General features: G+C 35.9%; 2 protein-coding genes across 4 annotated transcripts; one reads left to right on the forward strand and one right to left on the reverse strand.

The window, feature by feature from the left end:
* Positions 1–1,141: 1,141 nt before the first annotated feature.
* LOC114881375 (tether containing UBX domain for GLUT4) lies at positions 1,142–14,699 on the forward strand. Of its 3 annotated transcripts, none has more exons than XM_029198142.2 (8): positions 1,142–1,538; positions 1,636–1,691; positions 1,776–2,025; positions 12,876–13,064; positions 13,131–13,295; positions 13,367–13,724; positions 14,153–14,318; positions 14,406–14,699. In XM_029198142.2, exons 1-8 carry the CDS (start codon positions 1,452–1,454, stop codon positions 14,488–14,490), a joined length of 1,356 nt encoding a protein of 451 aa, XP_029053975.2. In that variant the 5' UTR covers positions 1,142–1,451; the 3' UTR covers positions 14,491–14,699. The 3 variants fall into 3 exon arrangements, with proteins under 3 accessions (XP_029053975.2, XP_029053974.2, XP_029053973.2); XM_029198141.2 differs by having other exon boundaries at positions 1,143–1,332; positions 1,389–1,538; positions 12,876–13,295; XM_029198140.2 differs by having other exon boundaries at positions 1,143–1,328; positions 1,389–1,538; positions 12,876–13,295.
* Positions 14,700–16,338: 1,639 nt separating this feature from the next.
* On the reverse strand, positions 16,339–19,264 carry LOC114881377 (protein ecdysoneless). The gene is made up of 5 exons (XM_029198144.2): positions 18,748–19,264; positions 18,185–18,678; positions 17,611–18,109; positions 17,326–17,524; positions 16,339–17,263 (listed from the first exon to the last, which is right to left on the reverse strand). The coding sequence occupies exons 1-5, from the start codon at positions 18,986–18,988 to the stop codon at positions 16,843–16,845; spliced, it is 1,854 nt and encodes a 617-aa protein (XP_029053977.1). The 5' UTR covers positions 18,989–19,264; the 3' UTR covers positions 16,339–16,842.
* Between the last annotated feature and the right edge of the window lie 3,859 nt (positions 19,265–23,123).

The following is a 23,123-nucleotide window of genomic DNA, read 5'->3' on the forward strand; positions in this document are numbered from 1 at the left end:
AATTAAACGATTAATAACTTGAACAAATTAATAAAACTGAATTTGAAATGTTTATCACAGACTATGCTTTTTCAAAACGCAGGACAAAGAATAACTGATTATGCAAGAACTTCTGCTATATATAGCTCTTGATTACTATGTAAATAATCATTAGCAACACCAGTGTGCTTTTAATTTATAGGTATCTAAGATTAATTATCAATCAAGTTGGTGGGCAATATGTTTCGATTAATTATATATCGATAGTTTTTTTCCTAATAATCGATTATTTTTGTCGATGTTTCTACAAATCAATTAATCGATTATTATCGATACAGTTTTGCAGAATATCGATATTTTTTATCTCTGTGAGAAACCTGAACAGCATGATATGATAACGCGACGCGCACTATTCAATGAGCGTATACTTTTCGAGAAATGTTGTATGCTCATTGGGTATAAGTCGTGTTCCGAAATTCATTGCCATGCATATCTATTCTTAGAATATCCCATTCTCTATAGATTTAATAAAAACATTTTTTCTAGTCACGAAGTCAACCCTGTTACACTTACAGGTCAAGAACCCGCGAAATACTATTACTACTTGGGGGAAATTCATTAATATTCATCGAAGTTAACATTGAATGTACGATTCTGATTTAACTATATTTTTTAATAAAACTTAAATAAGAAAGATAGTGTAATATTTTTCGTTTACCTGTATATGCATTTTCTAGGCTACACTCTAGGAAATGTGCTCACGGTGATGTTTCCAAAATCAGCCCTAGTAAAAAAGAATTCGATACTTCGATATTTTTTAAAAAGCTCGATGTTTAATTATCGATTTTTTAACTAATCGATTATTTTAACATCGACATTTTTTTCGAACATCGTCCATCCCTACAATCAACCTAATTGGTTCTCTGATTGAATTTCATTTCTCTTTAATCGAGCGTTTAATTACTTGGCGTTGTTTTAATCATGCTAATCAAGCTTTATAATAAGTACTCCTTGATAATTAACAATTTAATAACAAAAACCGATTTTCCATCTTAAAGTTTGAATTTAACGCGCTTAGAATAACTTCAGGCACTACGTTCAGATTTTTCATACAGCCTAATTCTCAATTTATTCTACAACGAAATGTAGCTACATTCACACATACAGGCGAGAATCGCAACAAAGTAGACTAGTATGGTATTTCGGAAAAATCAAAAACATTTGAATGCTCATATGTGCGAACTATCAAATTACGGATAAAAGCAATATGGCGTCATAGTGACCTGTCATAATATGTACCGTATGTACAACACTATATGCTACTATATATATAGCAATTCTGATGTATAGTAAGTAAGTGCATATTTAAGTACCTAAGTACATCTTACTACATTTAAAAATTTTATTAGGGTTATGTTAGTTAACATTTAACATAAGTTAAATATTTTTCATAAAAATTACAATTACAAGATATGGCTACTAATAAAAATGTTATTGTACTTGCACCAAATGGTCGTCGACAAAACGTCAAAGTTACTGCCAATACTACAATATTACAAGTAAGTAACAAATTGATTTATGTCATTAACTAACTCAAAGTTCAATAATTAAAATTTATTATTTGCATTAACGTTAAATCAAATATGCCTTTCATAGGTGCTGGAGGAAGTTTGTCAAAAACAAGGCTATAACGTAGACGATTACGATGTCAAGTAAAGATTGTTTCACACATACATTAACATATATATAAAAAATGATATCAAAATAAATCTTAATTCATAATATTTTATTTGTAGACATTTCAATCAAGTGTTAGATCCCAATGCAATATTAAGGTTTACGGGTTTACCAAATAATGCACAATTAGAAATGATACCTTGTACAAAGACCCGTTTAAATTCTACTGTTACAATAGGTGTGCAATTAGAAAGTGGAGAGAGATTAATGGCTGAGTTTATGCCAAATGTAACATTAATTGAAGTTTTACAGCATCTGGATCTCAATGAAGATCTTGAAAAAGTTGCTTTAACCTACATGCATTGTGAGGTATGAACATATCTAAGAAATGTGTTATTAACCTATTTCAATAAGGATTTAATGCTATATGTGCATGTGTATGTATTGTTTCAAGAATCAGTTATAATGTATGAATTATTATTTTATCAAACTCAGAGTCATTAAATAATGACGTTACAGGACGACAAGGAAATAGATGGCCAAACTTTGGTCCAATGTTCCTAAGAACGGAATAAGATCATATAAACATAGGTCTAAAAACTCTTTTTTGCCAAAATATAGGCACCTTTTGATTATGATAGAGTATTTTAGGAATGTTTAGGACTTACTTAATATCAATTTCCTTCTACTACAAATACACACTTCATATCAATGTCTCAAAGATTGTTGAAGATGTTACAGAATTTCTGGTGTATTCCAAATTATCAGGCCATCAATAGTGTTGTTATCATAAACTAAATTTTTAAGATGTCTCCAGAACTAAAACTCCAAAAGATTTAAGATAGGAAAGCATGCAGGCTATTAAGATATTTCTGTACAGCTTCACTAAAATGTTTGTGCATAAATTTGAGTGCGTATTAATGAACTATGGTACATTATCTAATGAAATGTGGAAAGCTTATTTTCCAAAAATTGTGTGTAATTTCTATCTTTTAGTGTAGATGGAGGAAAACATGGTCAAATAACAAAACTTTCAACAATCACAACCCTTGTATAACATGTTGATATTAGAATGAATCATTTGAATAGCATTGTCTTCATTATAAAACGTTCAGATATGTACCGATTTACTGTAAAAAATACTGTCTTCAATGTCAACATGACTTAACATGCTCTAACATATTTAATTCTAGCAAATGAAATAATGACAGTGCTTAAAATTCTATGTCTGGCAGCTATTCTAGAGAATTTTCGATGTATGCAAAAGGTGTCTATATCTTGGAAAGGAATAATTTTACATTTATTGTTTATATGATTTCTTTTCATCGTAAGAAACAGTAGAATATGGTGCCAAAGTTGGGCTACTCCCTTGTTACATCATATACATGTTATGGTTCATTGAAATTACTTAAATGGTCATTATTATAAAAAATGCAGATACAGTAAGATCTCTCTAATTGTCCGTTTGTTGCCCTGCTGACAGTATTCATCAATTTTGTTCTACACTTATGTATTTCTCACCCGACGCCTATGTTCTCTTCCTTCGACTCAGTCACGCGATACGCGACGCGGCTTCTTTGATGAGAGTTAGAGTTTAGTAGTTTATAATAAAGCGCTGTAACTTTTTTAATATTGATTTTGTTTACCTACGGATTTTTTAAACATATTGGCCAGACTCTTCTGATTAAAATGAGACCAAACACGATATAATTTGGGTCATATTTATTTTAGTTTATTTACAAGGGAACATCCCAATGCGAATTTTTTTTTCGTCCATACAGCCTAAATTATGTCATGTTTGGTCTCATTTTAAACAGAAAAAGTGTACTAATATGTTCAAATAAAAAACAGAAATATCTAAAAATAAGAAAGTCAAACCGTTATTAATTTCTCAGCTACTATGGCTCTCATGTTATCCTTCTCTTTTACGACTTGTTGCCGGAGATCAAAAGCAGCCGCGAAGCTCGAAGAATCGTGTCTATCCTGCCCACATTGTCCATGTTCGCTTCTCAACTTACGGACAACTAGAGAGATTTTACTGTAATATGTTTCCACTTACAAAAAATTGTCGCTAGAGCTTTTGTAAATATCATTCTATATGTTCAAAAATATTTTTGATAATGTATTTTGCATTCCTTAAAAATTGAAATATGTATTCAAAAATATTTACTACTTATCAACACTTTCCATTGCTACACAATTTCATTATTATGCTTGATATAATTCAAGATTCTATGTAGTAACTGTACTTAATATGATACATTTTAATAATTCAATAATTATATTGAATTATCTGTTTGTGTTTATAAATTAAAAGGGAAGCGTAGCTGTACTGATTTTTACGTGATCTTTCCGCATTACCGATGTAAAGTAATTACAATCCTAAAGTTTATTGTTTACAGCGAGTAACTTTAATGTGCCCCCCCCCAACATGGTTAGGTATAATATTAAGATACTGTGTCTAATTAACAATAGTATAGATTTTTGAAATAGCTTAATCGATTCTAACTTCACAGGTATCAATTGATTCGTGTTCGTCACGGCTGTGCGTAGGCCAAACCTACCTGAACCTGGCACCCGACTTTGAAAAAATCAATTTTTTCCAATTGCATTGTATTCTCCTTCGTTTGTACCCGTTTGTACCACTTTTCTTTTCGTTTGTACCCTAAGGGGTGAAAAGATATGAGGGGGTGAAAATAGCCTAGCACCCCACTTTAACATTTTTCAAATCTTTTTACGGGTGCTGTTTCCTAATCGTTTGTACCCGTTTGTACCACCTTCACTTTCGTTTGTACCCCAAGTGGTTCGTTTGTACTGACTTTTGAAAAAACTCGCAAGGGGTAACTTCGCCATTTTTAAAGATTTTTCAAATGTTTTTACGGGTGCTGTTTCCTAATCGTTTGTACCCGTTTGTACCACCTTTACTTTCATTTGTACCTCAAGGGGTTCGTTTGTACCGTTTTTTGAAAAAACCCCCAAGAGGTAACTTCGCCATTTTTTCAGATTTTTCAAATCTCCTTGTGGGTGCTGTTTTCTAATTGTTTAAGCATTAACGCGTATATTTGTTCTAAATATTAAGTACCTTTAAATATTTTCTAATGACTACCTGTTCAAGATTGTCGATAATGAATGATCAAGGTTGTCGATAATTACGATCACTATACAGGGTGTTACTTGTAACGTTACTCACGATTTCTCACCTACTTGCAGCTGAAAATCTAAATATTTCACATTTACTCTTCTGTAAATCAAGTAATATGTTAGTAAAAATATTATGTAATATGTGTTTTGAATTCGTTTCGATGTCCTCTAAATATAGTAAACAAGAAAAATACATGGTCCTATTTATAAAACCCAAGGTGACCCCGACTTCGCCATAAAAGCAATCTATTTTCAAAGTTTTTGTTACTGATATCTATTGCGCACTTCATACCCTGCAACTCTTGGTGTAAAATTTTTTTAATCAGATGGCTGCAAGTGGGTTAAAAATCGTGAGTAACGTTACAGGTAACACCCTGTATATCTGAGAAGACTTGTTCACTTATCATCAAATTTGATTCCGCCGTCCATAATCTAAATAATTACCGAGAAAAACATTACTGTTTCCAACAAAGAATTATTTTCGCGACTCAACAGCACATACAATGAAACATAGCGAAGTGTAACACGCCTATTTTGATGAAATTTTGGGGAAATATAGGTTTTATAAAAATATTCAACACGTATTTTCTTTTATCTGCCATCGTCCATGTTATGGGGGTGGAAACAGTTTTGCGTTGTTTTCTGTTATTCAGCACATAAGAGATCTCAATCATCACAAATAGTCCCTTTCTTTTAACGAGCCACTATAGAGTTTCCGACCAACGCATAGACGATGAAATACAGTAGGTCGTAGATTTGAAGTTAGTAATACTAGTTACGCAATATTTAAAGTCTTTATGTCATTAATATAAAAAATATACAAAAATGGCGCAGTTACCCCTTGGTGCTTTTTTCAAAAGTCGGTACAAACGAACCCCTTCAGGTACAAACGAAAGTGAAGGCGGTACAAACGAGTACAAACGATTAGGAAACAGCCCGCGTAAAAAGATTTGAAAAATCTGAAAAAATGGCGAAGTTACCCCTTGTGAGTTTTTTCAAAAGTCGGTACAAACGAAAGTGAAGGCGGTACAAACGGGTACAAACGATTAGGAAACAGCACCCGCTTTCAGATTTCGAATATCTTAAAAAATGACGAAGTTACCTCTTGGGGGTTTTTTCAAAAAGCGGTACAAACTAACCCCTTAAGGTACAAACGAAAGTGAAGGTGGTACAAACGGGTACAAACGATTAGGAAACAGCACCCGTAAAAAGATTTGAAAAATGTTAAAGTGGTGTGCTAGGCTATTTTCACCCCCTCATATCTTTTTACCCCTTAGGGTACAAACGAAAAGAAAAGTGGTACAAACGAAGGAGAATACAATACAATTGGAAAAAATTGATTTTTTCAAAGTCGGGTGCCGACTACCGTCTCTCCATCTTTCCTAGCGACAGTATTGCCTCCTCGGAGAGACGGTAGTCGGAACCGTCCCATCTTACTTGAAAGAGCAGCGTTGGAAGGGGAACCGGAACATGTGTTTCAGGAGTGGTTTTCTCCTACTTGGCCCGGCCTGGCGTGAGCTATACAGGCTGATAATGAGTCAGATAAAGTCTTGGAGGCATCAAAGAATTTAAACTGACATATTTTGCCTTAAAATTCATTTTATTAAATATTGAAAATGACGACCATTTACTTGTAAACATATATTTCTTTTTTTTTAATATTATGACCTTTATAATATTGTGTATCGGACAACATTATTGTAGGTATCGACTTTCAAGCATTTTGCATTCAATTTTTTCTTGTGAGGATATTTGAAACCTAAAGTAATGGAAACTTTACTTACCACAAAAAAGATATAAAAACTCGAATACAAAATGCTTGTCAGGTGGTAAATGCAACAGTACTGTCTGATGTACGGCATAACATTATGAAATGAATAAATACATGGTTACAAATAAATGGTCGTCATTTTCAATATTTAATGAAGTGAATTTCTAGGCAAAACACCTCTGTTTTCATTTTCCTTCGACGCCACCACGTATTCGCTCCTTCAATATTCCCTTTGCCATAAGTCATGGATGAAGTTCCGAATACGACCGGTCGCCGATCAAGATGAAATTTTGAGGGGAGGGGGGAGGGGACCCCAAATATAAAGTGGTATCTTCGGCTTCCTATTAGTTTCCGAGATATTAATTAAAAACTTTCGTACAATACATAGAATTTTTCCTTTATAGACGCAACTAACACAACCGTCTTTGCTGTAGTAGATGTCATCGTTAAATGTCGAACAGCCGTTGACACAGCGGGGGTTCCAACCTGATTATCTATAGGGTGTCCTATTTAAAACTTTGAAGATACGACGACTGTTGCGGCGTTGCCGGCCGCCGGAAATTTATTTAACCTGACCTTTTTTTTTCGTGGGGGAAATCTTCCAAAGACGCCCCCATCCCCCCTGGGAAGAGGCTGGGGGTAGTGCCGGATTTTTACCGGCTAAAACCCCCACGGTGACCTGCACTGGGCGTTAGGGAGGGCCCCGGGACCTCTTGCGAACACACTGGGACCCCCACCCTTGGCGCATAGCGCCCCATCTGGGGGGAGGGTCTAACCTCTGACCCTCCCCCTAAGTGCCAACTCCGCCGACGCCGGGGGCCACACCCGACGCCGGCCACCTGCTGCCCAGGCGCAAGCCCCTCCCCCCGTCCATTCCCCTGGGGTAGGCCGGAGCCTCCCCCGACTACATCTCACCCTGTTGGGGGCGGTGGGCAGAATTATCAAGGCCCACCACCCCGTCCTCCTCAGCTAACTGCGCCGTCGGGGTGTCTCCCCCGACGGCGTCCCCTATTTTAGGGTGATGACCTCCTCACAGAAGGAGGTCATCACCCTCCACTGATCCTCGCCGGCGAGCATGTTTCTCAAAATGCTCGCCGGCGAGAGATCCACTCCCAACTCACACTGCACGGCGTGACGGGCCCGCGCAAACACTGAACAGTGCTCCAGTGGTATCTTCGGCTTCCTATTAGTTTCCGAGATATTAATTAAAAACTTTCGTACAATACATAGAATTTTTCCTTTATAGACGCAACTAACACCACCGTCTTCGTTGTAGTAAGTTGACATCATCAAGTGTCGAACAGCCGTTGACACAGCGGGGGTTCCAACCTTGTCGGGTCTGGCACCTCCATTCCCGTTCGACCGTCTGCTCTGGCGGGTCTTCTCCAGCCTGGCGGAGGCCGCGCAAGCGCCAGAAAATCGTGGCGCAGGGCTCTGCCTCGTACTTGACAGGTACGAGACTCGCCAGAGTCATCGCCGCCGCGTGGGAAATCGTGCGGTATCCCCTCGCGACCCTGATGCCCATCCTCCTTTCCACTCGCCACAGCACAGCTAAGCTGCGGCGAGACGCCATCAGGGCCTCGGCCCATATAGGGCCACGCTCCGCACAATCCCCGTATAAAGGCGGCGAACCTTCTCGCTCGGCCCCCCGATATTAGGCAGCACCCGCCCAAGGGCGTTTGCTACCCCGTCTAATCGAGGGGCCAGACAGTCGAAAAGCCTCTCAAAGTGCCAGTGGCTGTCCAGGTGGAGGTCAAGATACTTGAACCTTTCACCCACCTGGACCCTGGTGTCACCTACCCGGATCCAAAACTGGGGCGGTGGTGCAACCCAGGCGAGTAAAACCACATCGCCTCGGTCTTGTGGGGCGCTATCTGCAGCCCCAGTCTCCGGACCGCAGCTGCGACGGCAGCCACACCAATCTCCACAAGACGACTGGTCCTGCTCCAGTCCCGGTCGGTGGCAAACACGTACGTATCGTCCGCAAAGCGCGTGATGCTGACACCGTCCGGGACCATGACCCGCAATACTGGGTTGTACCCCACGTTCCACAATGGGGGCCCCAAGCGGGACCCCTGAGGTACACTCTCATCGACGTCCCTCCGATAGATTCGTCCATCCCGGCCCACATACATGATGGACCTATCCCGTGGGTAAGCTCCGATCATCCGTCTCAGTACTGGGGGCACTTCGTGATCTTCCAGTGCCCCCAGTATCGTCCCGTGAGGCAGGGTATTAAAGGCGTTCACTATGTCTAGCGAAACGCCGATCGCCAACCCGCCCCGGGACGTGGCCGAGTCGCATTGGGAGTGCAGCGAATCGATCACATCAATGGTACTGCGCCCCCGTCTAAAGCCGTACAGCGACTTGGCCAGATCAGGGCCTACCCGGGACAGGTGCTCGGCGAGGTGGGCCATTTATTTAACCTGACCTATCCTAACCTAACCTACATATAAATGGTAACTTACGATAACTTACGACATGGAAAGGAAAAAGTTACAAAAAGTTTTAAAAAAAACATGGATTTTACATGAGTCACCCTATAGAAATGGAAGCCGATATCGCTATGGTGTGAACGGCTGTTCGACACTTGACGATGACTGTTGCTACAGCGGAGACGGTAGTGTTGGTTGCGTCTGTATAGAAAAAATTCGATGTATTGTACGAAAGTTTTTAATTAATATCTCGGAAACTAATAGGAAGCCGAAGATACCACTTTATATTTGGGGTCCCCTCCCCCTCAAAATTTCATCTTGATCGGCGACCGGTTGTATTCGGGACTCAGCCCAAAAATCAGGTCGATAGCTGTTATAGTTTCCGAAAAAATATAACACTTTATCTGATTCACTCTGTATAAACATATCGAAAAAAAGACAAAATGGGGAGAAATATAGTCTGTAAAGCGGATCTGGAAATCAACTACTCTTTTCGGCCATTTTCGGCTACGCCCCTTTTCTCCCACCGTTCGCCATGCACCCCCTGAATGCCCTATTCCTCAAGGCACCTCAGGCGTGTGCTGTATGCAGTTTTCAAGGTGCATTGGGGCTGCACTCGTATCAGTAGGTTTCACATCACCCATGAGGTACGATTCATACGACACGCGCCTGAGGTGCCTCGATGACTAGAGCCCTCGCGCGGGGCAAGGTAAGCGGCCGGAGGAAAGGGACGTAGCTTTAGAAAACTGGCCGAAAAGAGCAGTTAATTCCGAGCCCGGAATTAGGACGTAAGTATGTTCAATACGTATGGTGCATAGATGAAAAAAAGATAAATAATGTAGATCGTGTTGTAGCAGATCCAAGTCCCAGAATCTTTGCGAAAGCACAAGCATATGTAATTGCATAAAAGCTGTGTAAGATTTTTGGCTAAACTCGCCATATTTATAAATTTGACAGAAAATTAAAACTAGAATAAAGTAAATATGTTAAAAATATTGTTTCAATGTAAATGTGCTCAATATCTTATTTTTGATATATGTAATTGACAGATGAAACAAAACAGACCTATTATGTGTATAACATTTCTTCTTCAAAATGACATGTTGAATATCTCACCGAACACCCTGTATACGATGCATCTACATTATATTTAATAAGTCACAAATCCTAGCAAAACTTAGGTAAAGCTTAGTTCGTTGGTTCGGAAAATAGAAAAGCAGTGGTTATCTTCAGGCCAATGGTCTGTCATAAGGGATGAGGTACTAAGGTAGAAATTCGAAGGTGACTGTAAAAATGAAGTTATCAGTTGTCGGAGGAAGGATTTGCTGCTGCAAATTGATTTATTGTATAATGTTTGAAAGAAGATGAGGTAACCGGATTATCTAAAACTAACTTTTGGATACAATAATGTTTAATTCGATAATATAAATTATATTGGTATACACTTCGTTCATCTGAACCAAAAATATTTTTACTTTCGTCACGAAAGATAATATCATATCATTTCACCATGTATTATTTTTTAAACAAATTTTCTTGCAAAATTCAATTTGTCTTTTCTATTTTACTTCGTTTAAAAATGTTTTTTTTTTCTAAGCAACTCTTGTGACCATATTGCTTCAATGTTCTACGTATCATTTAGGGCTACATTTTTTTCCCAGTCTCTGTAAAGAATTGGTCAGCTAGTTTTGGTATACTAAAAACAGAACTTTTTTTTTTATTTATAATTTTCCTTCTGTTACGTATGTTCAACTTCTTCCGTGCTTATAAACAAACATTACAAACACACCTTCAAATCCCGAAGCATAAAAATTAACGAAAGTTGTTACATTTCTATATTAAAGTTACATTAAAATCAAATATTATTTCATTTAAAATGTATTATTTAACAAATAATGTAAATTATATAAATGAAATTTACACTATTGTCAACTAGACACAGTGCCTTTATATTATACCTGACCATGTACGGTCAAAATATAACTTGTATACTGTTTAAAAAAGAATACCTTTTTTAAAATTGTACCACATGACGAGATCTTTTGAAAAGCTATAAAAATTAATTAACTAAAATATATGCTTTTGCTGTATTTAAAAAATGACAGTTTGTCGAAATCGCAAAACAAGTAGCAAAGGGCAATTTTATAATTTTTTCATTTAAACTTGTAGCGAACATTAAAAATACCTGTTGTAGAGTTAAGTAAGTTTTACGTATTTTGAAAATATCATCAAGATCGATTAACACACTTACTTAGAGGTTACAAACAACTAATAAAAATTAACGAAATTCACGATTTTTCACCCAAGATCATAACCAGTTACGTTCTTCGGTGAAAAGTCGCGATTTTACAGTTTTCATTATATGTGATTATTCACATATAGTTTGTAGGAGAGGGGAGAAAAAGGCGTTTCGTCTCGGGATCGTTTGTCAGACTCATCAGTGGGGCTGACAACAGACGATCCCTGTCCCAGACACCTATGATACCGCAATTTGGAACTTCTATAAATTCGAACCGCATGCCGGGCGACCGCTTGTGAGAACACTGTCACCGATTTCTCGCCGCCACCTGGCGGTCCCCGGCCCGAACTAAAGACGTCTGGGGAAACGAAACCACCCTCCTCTCTCTCTCTCCACTTAAACGCCTGCAAGTTACAGGGTGATCCTCTCGCTACGCTACCCAAAGGAAGTGCCGCCACAATAGAATGTGGTAGTCCACATCCTATTTCTGTCATCGCTTACATGACCGTCGAGGTCCCTGCGGCGAAGACGGTTGTGTGCGTGGAAATGTGTTAAGAAAATATTCTGTTTTCCGTAGCGTTTAAATGGGACTCTTCTGCTCATTATACGCATTTTCACGCACACAGCCGTCTTCGCTGCAGGGGTCAAGTAAGCGACGACAGAAATGGGATGTCGACTTCTACATTCTATTGTGGCGGCACTTCCTTTGGGTAGCGTAGCGAGAGGATCACCCTGTAGTTAAAATAAATTATACATATTTGTAAATACAACAAATGATTTATCTTGAAATAAAATGATGAAACTAATATTTAAAAACAAAATTTAACTATTCTGTTGAGTTCTCCTATAAAATTGAACAACTTTCGTATAAAACATTTTTTAGCATTTTTAATGATTTGCAAAATGGTAGATGTTGTAACTTATTCGTGTACATGTTATATTCAAAATCTGAAAACAGTTAGTGACCGATAAAAGGATCGCTACACATTGTGGCTTTACTGAAAACTGTGGAGAAACAGTCGGAGCATAAAATTTTATGTCCTGGCTGTTCTTAAACTATCACAACACATTCTGACATGAAAAGTACCACTTCTTTAAATTGGTTTATTGAATAATACAGATTGATTAATTAACCAATTATTAAACTGGTTTATTGATTAATAAAAAAAATAGACTTATAAACAATTTATTTATTACTATTAATGTAAAAATTTGTTTCACATCGCGTCGCGGCCTTGAGAGATAGCAAACACAAAGTTGTGGTTTTTTCTAATACCAGAACGTATTGTGGTTGTTTCGTTCTGAAAACAGAAATTTCATATTATGGTATTTTGGTGTGACAGAATGCGATATGATTATTTATAAGCAGAATGAATGGAAATTTCTTGTTAAACCTGTACATACCTCTAAATTCTAAAGCCACAATAGGTTCTTGTAGTTTTTCTCGCTTATTAAGTGGTTTCGTATTTTGAGCTTATCATATATGTATATTTAAACCAAATGTACCTGCTTATACAGTTACACGTATTACATAAGTAAATAAAAGTAAGATAAAAATTATGAAACAATTATCCATATAATTTAATTAATTATAATCCAATATTCATTTTGAACTTTATAATTGTTTTTATAGATTTATGGAGTGGATACCTTAAAGAAAACAACTTTAAAATCATTAGGTCTGAATAATGGCAGAGCTGTATTACGTCTAATACATCGGCATCCTCGAAAGTCGAATGATGCCGTTTCCACAAAGTCGGAATCTGTAAAGGGTATTGAGAGCTCTATTTCAGATAATAAAGCAACGGCTTCTGATAAAACTGTAAGTCCTATAATTTCCTTACAAAAGGAGGAGCAAAGATCAAGAAAATTAGAAATCTGCTCTCAGCCTGTAGAAAGAAAAGAAGAGACAATAATAAGAACAGATGAAAAACATAAGGTTTTTAAAGGAGAAGAAGGTAAATCAGTAATATCAATGAAGAAAGATAGCTGCGAAAGCTCACCACAAACATGTTACAAACGCGAAATAACACGTCTACCTGATATAGAATTTGTAAGATATATTTATACAAAGGATAATCTCCTTTGGTATGTATGTATAATTCATAATTGTTTTTGTTATAGTTGGGTGAGAGAAATGCTTTAGTATTCAATCAAGCTGAAATGAAACCAATATCCAGAGATGAATTACCAGATGATTTTTACGATTTAACAGTTGATGATGCAAAAATACTACTAAGAGACGTTAAACGTTACAGGAAAGAACTGGAAGAAGCACCTCTTTTAACAACCGTTCAGCGACAATTAAGACAAGAAAAACGAACGTTAAATCAGTTGAATAAATATAACTTTACAATAATTCGCGTACACTTTGCAGATCAGTTTATTCTTCAAGGTTTATTTCAACCAAAAGAAACTGTACAAACGATCAAAGATTTTATCAAAAATTATTTAGCTGAACCAAATAGTGATTTCGTTATTTGTAAGTAGCACTAACATTTAACAAACTTACTAATTACGATTACCATCAGAACATCTTCAAAATTATAAGAAATATAAAAATATTTTTTTTATTAAGAAAAACCTATAACTTAGTTCCTTCTTTATAGATTACGATGTTATTCAATTAAGAATTAGCTGATATGAATTTAGCAAGTATTTAAAAACGTCGTTGTATAAAAAAACTTGTTTGTAATTTAACTTGATAATTAATTACTACAGAATAATCCTGCTTAAGAAGTAACTATTTATTTTTTCATAAAAATTTAGTCTTTTATAGGTTTTGAGAAGTTTAGATGGTAATTTTTAGATACTATGAATATCAATTACTTTAAATAATATATAAATAATTGAAACAAAAATTATATTATTCTTCAGAGATATTTAATACATATTTTTATTATTTAACAGTTACTACTCCACCGAAATGTATTTTAGATGTAAATACATCTTTGATTAATGAAAATTTAGTTCCTTGTGCTAACGTTTATTACTCTGGACCGTCAGCTCTCAAAACAGATGTAAAACAAAAAGTCACAGACCCTAAGAAGGTTAAAAGACAAGTAGCTGAAATTAGGTAATTGAAAATTGATTACATATTTTGTCAAATAGTTATTATTATAATACATATACTATACAATATACCGTACTGTTACTTCTGTAGAATGGCAATGATAAATCAAGGAGACCAAATCTCAGGGAATGATGTGAAAATAAATAGCACTACTCAAGGGGAAATCAATACATAATAAATATACCAACGAATCAGAAAACAGAATCAAAATACCAAAATGGTTAAGTTCACCACTTTAATAATTTGGTAGTTCTTATTGTTGTTAACAAAACTATGTAACTATCGTAAAATACAGGAATTAACGTAATACTACATTTGGTATTGTAATTATATATTCTTTATACAATAAACTGTGAAATATAAATCATATACATATACATTGAATTTTATCGTCTTTACTTCAACATTAGTATAAAATATAAGTAATCAAATAATGCGCAAGTGCTTATTAAAAAAATAATTAAACTTTTAATTTATTACATTACATCTCAATTGACTTATACATAATAAAAATGTTATTTAATTTAAATTTCTTATCGTCAACGTAATAAATGTTACATATTTATTTATTTACTATATCTGTGATTAATTGGTTATTAAGAATTCCAATTAATTAACAATTATTAACATACAGGATGTCTTAGAAAGGTTGTGTGCCGTGAACACATGGCAAATCAAATCAGAAACTCTTTTATCATTTAACCATTTGTGTTATTCAAACTAGGTTGCATTTTTTATTCAAACCTCACAAGGGGCACTACTCAAGTGTTACGCTCACTTATTAATGAAACTTTGCCACCTTGTAGAGCTCGTTGAGCTGAACACGCCTATACCCCATTTTGTGGGCAGACGACTAATTGTTTAAAAGATATTAACAATTAAAGTTAGTTACCCCTTACATTGAGAAGTATGTCGAAGTCACACATACAAACGGTTAGCTCCGCGGTTAAACACATGACTTGCAATATAAAGGTCCACGGTTCAAATCCTTGATTCCCAACATTTTTTCTTATTTTTTAAAAATAATTTGTCTCTTTTTGAATAACTATTACAGCTGTGCTATAATTATTGCATTTATTAAGAATTAAATACATACGCTGTAATTTTTATAGAATTTAAGTTATACAGTATTGTCTCGTAATAAGCAAGTGGTCTCGACTTCGAAATAAGCAAGTCGCTATCCCCTCTTCTTTGTTTGAAGTCGCCCGCAAAGTGAGAGGTACGAGAAATGAGTGAGAGGTCCATGAAAGCGCGAAGCCGATGTTTAGGGTAATAAATTTCACGCTCGACTGAGCAGTGACATCGGTTAGTAGAAGAAGGATGGAATATATGTATATAATGCTTTCTATCCTTGTTCAAAAAATAACATCGCTGCTCGGCCGATCACTATATGATTTGCCGCTACCTCGGATCTCTCACTCGTTTCTCGCGTTCTCTATCGTCCCGTTTCGAGAACAAAGTCAAGCCGAATAGCTACCTCCCTCGAAATAAGCAACGGTTCGGTCCCGAGCCACTTGCTTATGTATTTCGTGGCAATACTGTATTTTCCATCCAGTACGTACATTACCATTTTTACCGCATTCGAAATTTACACACGTTTATTTGTTATTATACAAATAATTGTAAATAGATACAAATACTTGTGTACTTATAGCGTATAAATTAATTATTAATGAATGCAATGATTATAGCACAGCTGTAATAGTTATTCAAAAAAAGACAAATTATTTTTAAAAAAGAAGAAAAAATGTTGGGAATCAAAGATTTGAACCCTGAACGTTTAGATTGCGAGTCATGTGTTTAACCACGGAGCTAACCGTTTGTACGTGTGAGTTTGTCATACTTCTCAATGTACGGAGTAACTAACTTTAATTGTTAATATCTTTTAAACAATTAGCCGTCTGCCCACAAAATGGGGTATAGGCGTGTTCAGCTCAACGAGCTCTACAAGGTGGCAAAGTTTCATTAATAAGTGAGCGTAACACTTGGGTAGTGCCCCTCGTTAAGCGACTGTGTGAACAACTAATTACGTGGCAGTAGAATGTATTTACAGAGTGATCCTCTCGTTAATGGACTCAAAGGAAGTACCGCCACACCAGTATGAATGGACCCAAGCCCTTTTCTGTCATCGAAACCTTTTCACGGACACAGCTACAGTATGCACCCCCGTCGAGAAAACGGCTTGGGTCCATTCATACTACATTGTGGCGGCACTTTCTTTGACTCCATTAGCGAAAGGATCACCCTGTATATGTGTCTACAACGTATATAAGTACTTATACACGCACATAACAATTTGCTGGCCCTTTTTGTAGCGCTAGGGCAATTAATATCTTCTTTATCAACAGTGCTCGTTACATTACATATATATATATCTACACGCGTTTTTCTGTACTATGAATATATGTAAACAATTTAATCATTAAAAGTTTAAACGAAGTTACAGACCGCAAAATGATAAATGACAATTCACAACTTTTTTAAGGCGCCCATTTTAATCGATTCTCCCTACATGTATGTAAAATTATTAACTCTGTAAATCAGGAGGTACTGTAGTAGGTGATTGTAACTGTAAATGCATAAGTCGTTGAGCAGGTCCACCTACTATATTTCCAACTGGTCCTGAACCACCTGCTTCTTCCTTTATACTTTGGAACAAATTATCTTCTACAGTATCAGGATTTTTATTTGTTTCAAAACTTTCATCTTTTCCAATTTCAGACTGTAATTCTAAATCTAATAAATGCATATATTTGTCCATTTCGCCACGTTTATCCTCGTCATCTTGACCCAAGGATCCTTCTGAACTCCCTTCAAATTCTCCTTCATTTTCCGGCACAACTAAATCTAATATACCTCGTAATGTACAATCAAATATGTCTGCATCAAATTCTACTTTCCCATTGTCTTCTGGATCGTGTATTATATCAGTGTCCATTGAGTGATCTCTAAAAATGGAGCAATAAATATGTTGGTATTCATTATCAAAATTATAACTTGTGTAACTTACTCTAAGAATTGTACACCCCCAATGTCACTGGTTCGACTTAAAAATGTTTTCACTTTTTCCTTAAGGCTTAGTGATTCTTGTTCGTATTTTTTATTTTTATCATTTGTCCACTGTTCACTTAAGAATGCTTCCAGTTGTTCTGGATCCACATTTAACCAACTGTCACTGTCTGCAGGACTTAATGTAGTTTCATCTTGAGCTGTGTACAAAGTATAAGATAATTTAATAAAAAAGCGGCTTACAGTAATAAAAGACGCTTATGAAATATTATTTTATAAATATTACCATGCAATTCAATATCAGTAGACTGTATGTTTTCCCAAGCTTCTAAAACTTTCTCTGCATCACTTTTATTAACATTAGTGATATGATTATTTGAATTTAGATGCTCTAAATAGTAATCTTTTGCTACGTTTTCAAAATTTTTATATTCTTGACTATCTCTCAATAACTTTCTAAAGTAACCACTACTTTCTAAACGTGTTAAATACGTATTCAGAGTACGTTCATTTACTTTTTGTTTTTCAGGGTCATTAATTGTTCTCTTTTCTGTTTTCCTACGATCTTCATTCGCACGAGCAACCAACATTTCTAATCCACATGCTATTTTAATACCAAGTGCATGAGCATTATACTTTGAAGAAGATACTGGTGGTAAATTCCAACCTGTTCTTGGATCTCCTGTATAGCGACAATGATTTGCCATTGCATATAAACACCTAGTCATTTTTATGTTAACCATAACACGCTGTTCAGGAGGAAAATATTTCATTGCACGACAAACCTGCAACATATAAAATATTGTTAAAACAACTTAAACTTTATTTATATTATAAACTAAAAAATATTGGACTTTTACTTTTCTCTCAAGTGGATCGGAGTGACATATTGTTCTAATGGCTAATGAAACAAATCTTGGTTCTTGACGAAGTATTAAAACTGCTTTTTCTGGTAAAAAGACTCTAGCTTTATGATGTCTTTTATTAATTTCATCAGGATAAATACTAATTCGTTTTCCTAAAGCATCTTGTACTTTCTCAGAAGCTTTGGAAAGATATGGTTTTTCTTGTATATTACTTAATAAATCGAACAATGTGTTATATTTTTCACGAACAATGTGTAATTCTTCATTATAAATGAACACACAATTTTCACATGTTTCAGGATTGGCCCATGAAGGTAAAGCATTTGCAGCTTCAATTAAAAGGAATTCTCCATCTGAGTCAGTTACTTTAGCTATTAATCCATTAAAAGTTTGTGTAAGTTTAAATATTAGAAACACTGTAAACCACTCATCACTTATATCTTCATCAAAATGTAAGCACACATAAATGTGAGGTAGTATATTACATTCTGTAACAAAATGAAAAAAATTAATATGCAATCGTTACATCCACAATTTGTCAAAAATATTTACTTTACCTTCTGAAACTGATGAACTTTCGATAAGTTTTTCTAATAATAATGCCTGTTTTGTTCTAGGATGAAAAGTTAATTCATCGCTATGCCAAATGTAATTCTTAACATAGGGTGCAATTACTTCATTAAATTTTTCAATTTCTTGCAAAAGTATTTCTTCTGTTATAGTCTCTGGAGGTTGTGTGTAACAAACTTTTGTGTACAAAAAACATTCAAGAACATCATCTTCTTTAATTTTAGACATCTTTATATCTTCTAAAATATAATTGCGTACAAATACTTCTGTCGTTTTTGTAACAACCGTGTTTAATATTTTATATTATATTATATATTAAACTTGAACACTGTGTGCATAGGAGAATCAATAACAAATGTTGACAAATATTTATAACAATTAAAAATTTTGTATATACATAATATTTTATTCACAAAAATTGATTTTTTTTTAAATAAACACTAACAGCAGATCAGACATGTTTTAATTGATATCAATTGATACCTTGATACATTACTTTTGAAAACACAAGTTATGAAAATGTAAGTAAGCAAGTACATACGTTAGTTTTATACTCCATTCACATTGATTCACATGCAGTTGAATCAGGTAACCGGTGTTGCGTGCGCCGTTACAGATTATGTATAGGGATTTTGGGACGTGAGTAAGGTGCCCGTGGAGCGCTGAAGCGCTTTGCTCGCGGCGCTAATAAAACACACACTTTGCGTTTAACAAAAATGAAGTTTGTATTACTTTATTCTTTAGACTTTATCTTTTCCAGAAAAATGTATCAAGACGGGTCGAAGCTTTGAATTGTTCTGAGCTTGGCGGTGAAGATCTTCGATCGATATTGGCTGTCATCCCCTCCTCGCTGGATCCTGAATCCTCCCTCAGGATCATCCCTGATCCAATGGTGGAGGAGCCCATCTCTGTCCGGAGGCGGTCCCTCTCCCTGGCTTCAATCAGTGACTATATAGTCACTGCTTCAATCCACCCTTGAGCGAGTGGACCAGGCCCTCCAAACTCCCGTATTTAATGCTGTAACTAAAATTAGTTCACCCCCGGACTTCCAGGCGGTGCTGGTGTCGCTACAAACACATATAAATGTTATCGGTGAGGTACACACACAAGCACATGGTCCCTATATACGTGTGCATGGTCTTACTTATTCAAGACTTTGAAAAATAAAAATAAAGGAAAGGAAAAAATTACAACAATATATGCGCAGTCATGCAAATATATTAAATTTTTACTAAAATATGATCAATATATATATATAGCAATAATAATATACAATCGAAAATCACGTTCTCCACTCCCCTGGTGCAGTCAGGTTTAACTATAAGAACAAAATTATATAATATTATACATACACTTTATGCAAGAAGTATTATTATGTATACTTAGTGTATTAATACCATGTTAAAGGTTTTATGCATATATTGTATATGTAAACTGAATACTTACAATTTTCTTCTTTTTCTTCTTTTCATTTGCATCCAGGTGTCTTATTGCTCTATTTTAATAAAGGTAGCCTCTGACACTGCAATAAATATTTTCATTAACAATTATTTACATATGCTATAAAAAGTATACATAAAAGTTATTACCAAGTAAGTTCAGTGTTGGAACTGCTGATGTTGTTAATCTTTTCCTCATGAAGTATTTTTCTTTAAAGTAGCTACTACAGATCACCCGGAATTTCAGTTTTCAGGTGGAAGCATTGACTTTGGGTTGTCACATACTTCCACCCACTGTGCCATCCTCTTTTTATCCTTTCTCTCTTAGGGGAAGGAGAACATCCTGCTCTTTTCGTTAATACACCCTCTGATGATGCATATTTTCTTCCTCTTTCTTTAAAGATACATTTTAATAATTAAAATTAAATATATTACTAAAATAGCAATGTAAACAGTTATGTTTTCAGTAACAATTTTAAAAAATTGTGTACTTACTTAATTTCTATCTTCTTCTAAAAACCTAGAAAAAACTTTAAAAAATATCTTTTTCAATAATAATAATAGTCATAATAATAATAGCAATAGTAATAATAATAGTAATAATTATAATAATGGAATTCACGAACCTGGAAATTCAGTCACCTACGCTACCACCATGTACAACCATGTGCGCCATATTTCTTTTGTCTCTTTAAATTTTGAAACAATTGAAAAACGCGGCGACAAATTTCGCGGGAACATGACGTCACGATATCTTTGGTTGTGTGTTAAAATCAGTGATACAAGCTATGCATGTAGATAAGCGAAATCAGCGCCGCCTGGAAGTCCGGGGGTGAGTTAAAATTTGCATCAAATTCACAAGAGTGGAGCTTGGAGGGCCTGGAGTGGACATGGTGGTGCTTCGCCAAGACTCGAGAACGATTCTGCTAAGAGAAAGCGTGGGATCCAGAAAAAATGGAAAATGAAAGGTCTCGCACTAGCGAGCCGAGGCAACCCTTGAGAGAATTTACGACCCTCTGTAAATAAACAGGATGTCGAAGAGACTTCGACAGTTTCAAGAACTAACATGATTTTCGTTGAGAGTAACGAATTAGATACGGCCCGCAATAAATTGGTTTCTTAAAAATTTCAAGTGGGACAGTCTTATTTCTCCGGATTTCCAACTCTCTCCCAGCACGATCACCTGTGTTGAAAGTTTTACAATGTCTTATCTATTGCTTGTTTAATCTTTTGAATCATACTCTTATGGGGGTAGACACGGCATGTGACCGTTCCGATTCAGGACGTCGGTATTGCAGCAGTTTTTTCGTTGGAGCCACTTGCGTGTTTTGTTACGAACTTGAAAGGTTTAATTCTCAGCTAGCGCGCGCGCAACACGATCTAGAAAGACAACAGCGCCTCAAGTATTTCTACAAACACATTCAAACGCTCATCTCGCCAGAGGTATCGCGACGATACGCCTGAAGAACGAAAGCGAAACATTGTCGCGTGTTTAGAGTGAGATGTACGGTGATCATGCTATCCTTCTTTCAACCCAAATGATAGAATTGTTCCGCTTCCCGCTTCGATAAATTCTGACTGACCAAACGCGTGGATTTTATATAGCGCACCGCAGCACCACTCGCTAAAGGAACATGGAATCTGAAAATTATTTTTAGAAAAAGTTATTAACTTCTTTAAATAAATGTTTTTTAATTAATAAAAGTATACAGGATACGTCATGCAATTAGGACGAGTTATATCTTGAATTTGGTAAGAGATAGGTAAAAGCTGTTCATGTAAAAGTTCAATGGTATGATGATGTTTATTTTTCTGTGACTTCATTTTCTTCGTGAATGCAACGATGCACTCAAAAAATGCAAATCCACTATTTATTTAAATGAAATTACATCATTTTTTTACTTGTGTCAGCTCCTTGAAACATTCTGCACAAAAAAGTACTATGGTACTATTAGAACCACAGCCGACTCTAGTACAGGGTGATCCTCTCACTACGCTACCCAAAGGAAGTGCCGCCACAATAGAATGTAGAAGTCGACATCACATTTCTGTCATCGCTTACTTGAAGACGGCTGTGTGCGTGAAAATGCATGTAATGAGCAGAAGAGTCCCATTTAAACGCTACGGAAAACAGAATATTTTCTTAACACATTTCCACGCACACAACCGTCTTCGCCGCAGGGACCTCGACGGTCATGTAAGCGATGACAGAAATAGGATGTAGACTACCACGTTCTATTGTGGCGGCACTTCCTTTGGGTAGCGTAGCGAGAGGATCACCCTGTACTAGCCATGCTGAACAACGTGGCAACACCGCTCACGTGACAATCGGAAGTCCTATTTTCAAAAACAGAGTCCTGTGCTCGGAATTGTAATTATCGTCTTTTTTAATTAAAAGCTGTAGTAATATACGCTATTTTGTATTAATTATGTATAAACAAGACATAAACATTGCAACTATGGCAAGTAGAAGTGATGTGGTAGCATAAAATTGTTATAAATGTGATATAAATTTTGTGTACTCTCGAAGTAGTTTGGTGTTGTGAAGCATGATATTTGAAATATTTACAGTGGTTTCAAGAAAATTTAGGTATGAAGCAAATTGAAACATTTAAGAATTGATAAATGTGTATATAAGTGAACAAAAACTTTGAAACAAGCGAAATTATTGGAACGAAACCAAAGAGGTTATGTGAAGTCCAGAGAGTAGCCGAGAGTCTTACGACGTTGATTGGCTGGGAGTCTGGGAGTCCAGGAGGCAGATAGAGTAGGGTAGATGTTGATATATTCGGACCGGACTCCCGCGGTGTTGCCATTTTTACTTCAGCACGGCTAGTACTAGAGTCGGCTGTGATTAGAACTAATACAGTAAAACTTGGATATATGCAACAAACATTGGGACCCAGGCGTTGCATATATCCAAT

The sequence above is a fragment of the Osmia bicornis genome, chromosome 5 (genome assembly GCF_907164935.1).
Source record: "Osmia bicornis bicornis chromosome 5, iOsmBic2.1, whole genome shotgun sequence".
Taxonomy (NCBI): Eukaryota; Metazoa; Arthropoda; class Insecta; order Hymenoptera; family Megachilidae; genus Osmia; species Osmia bicornis.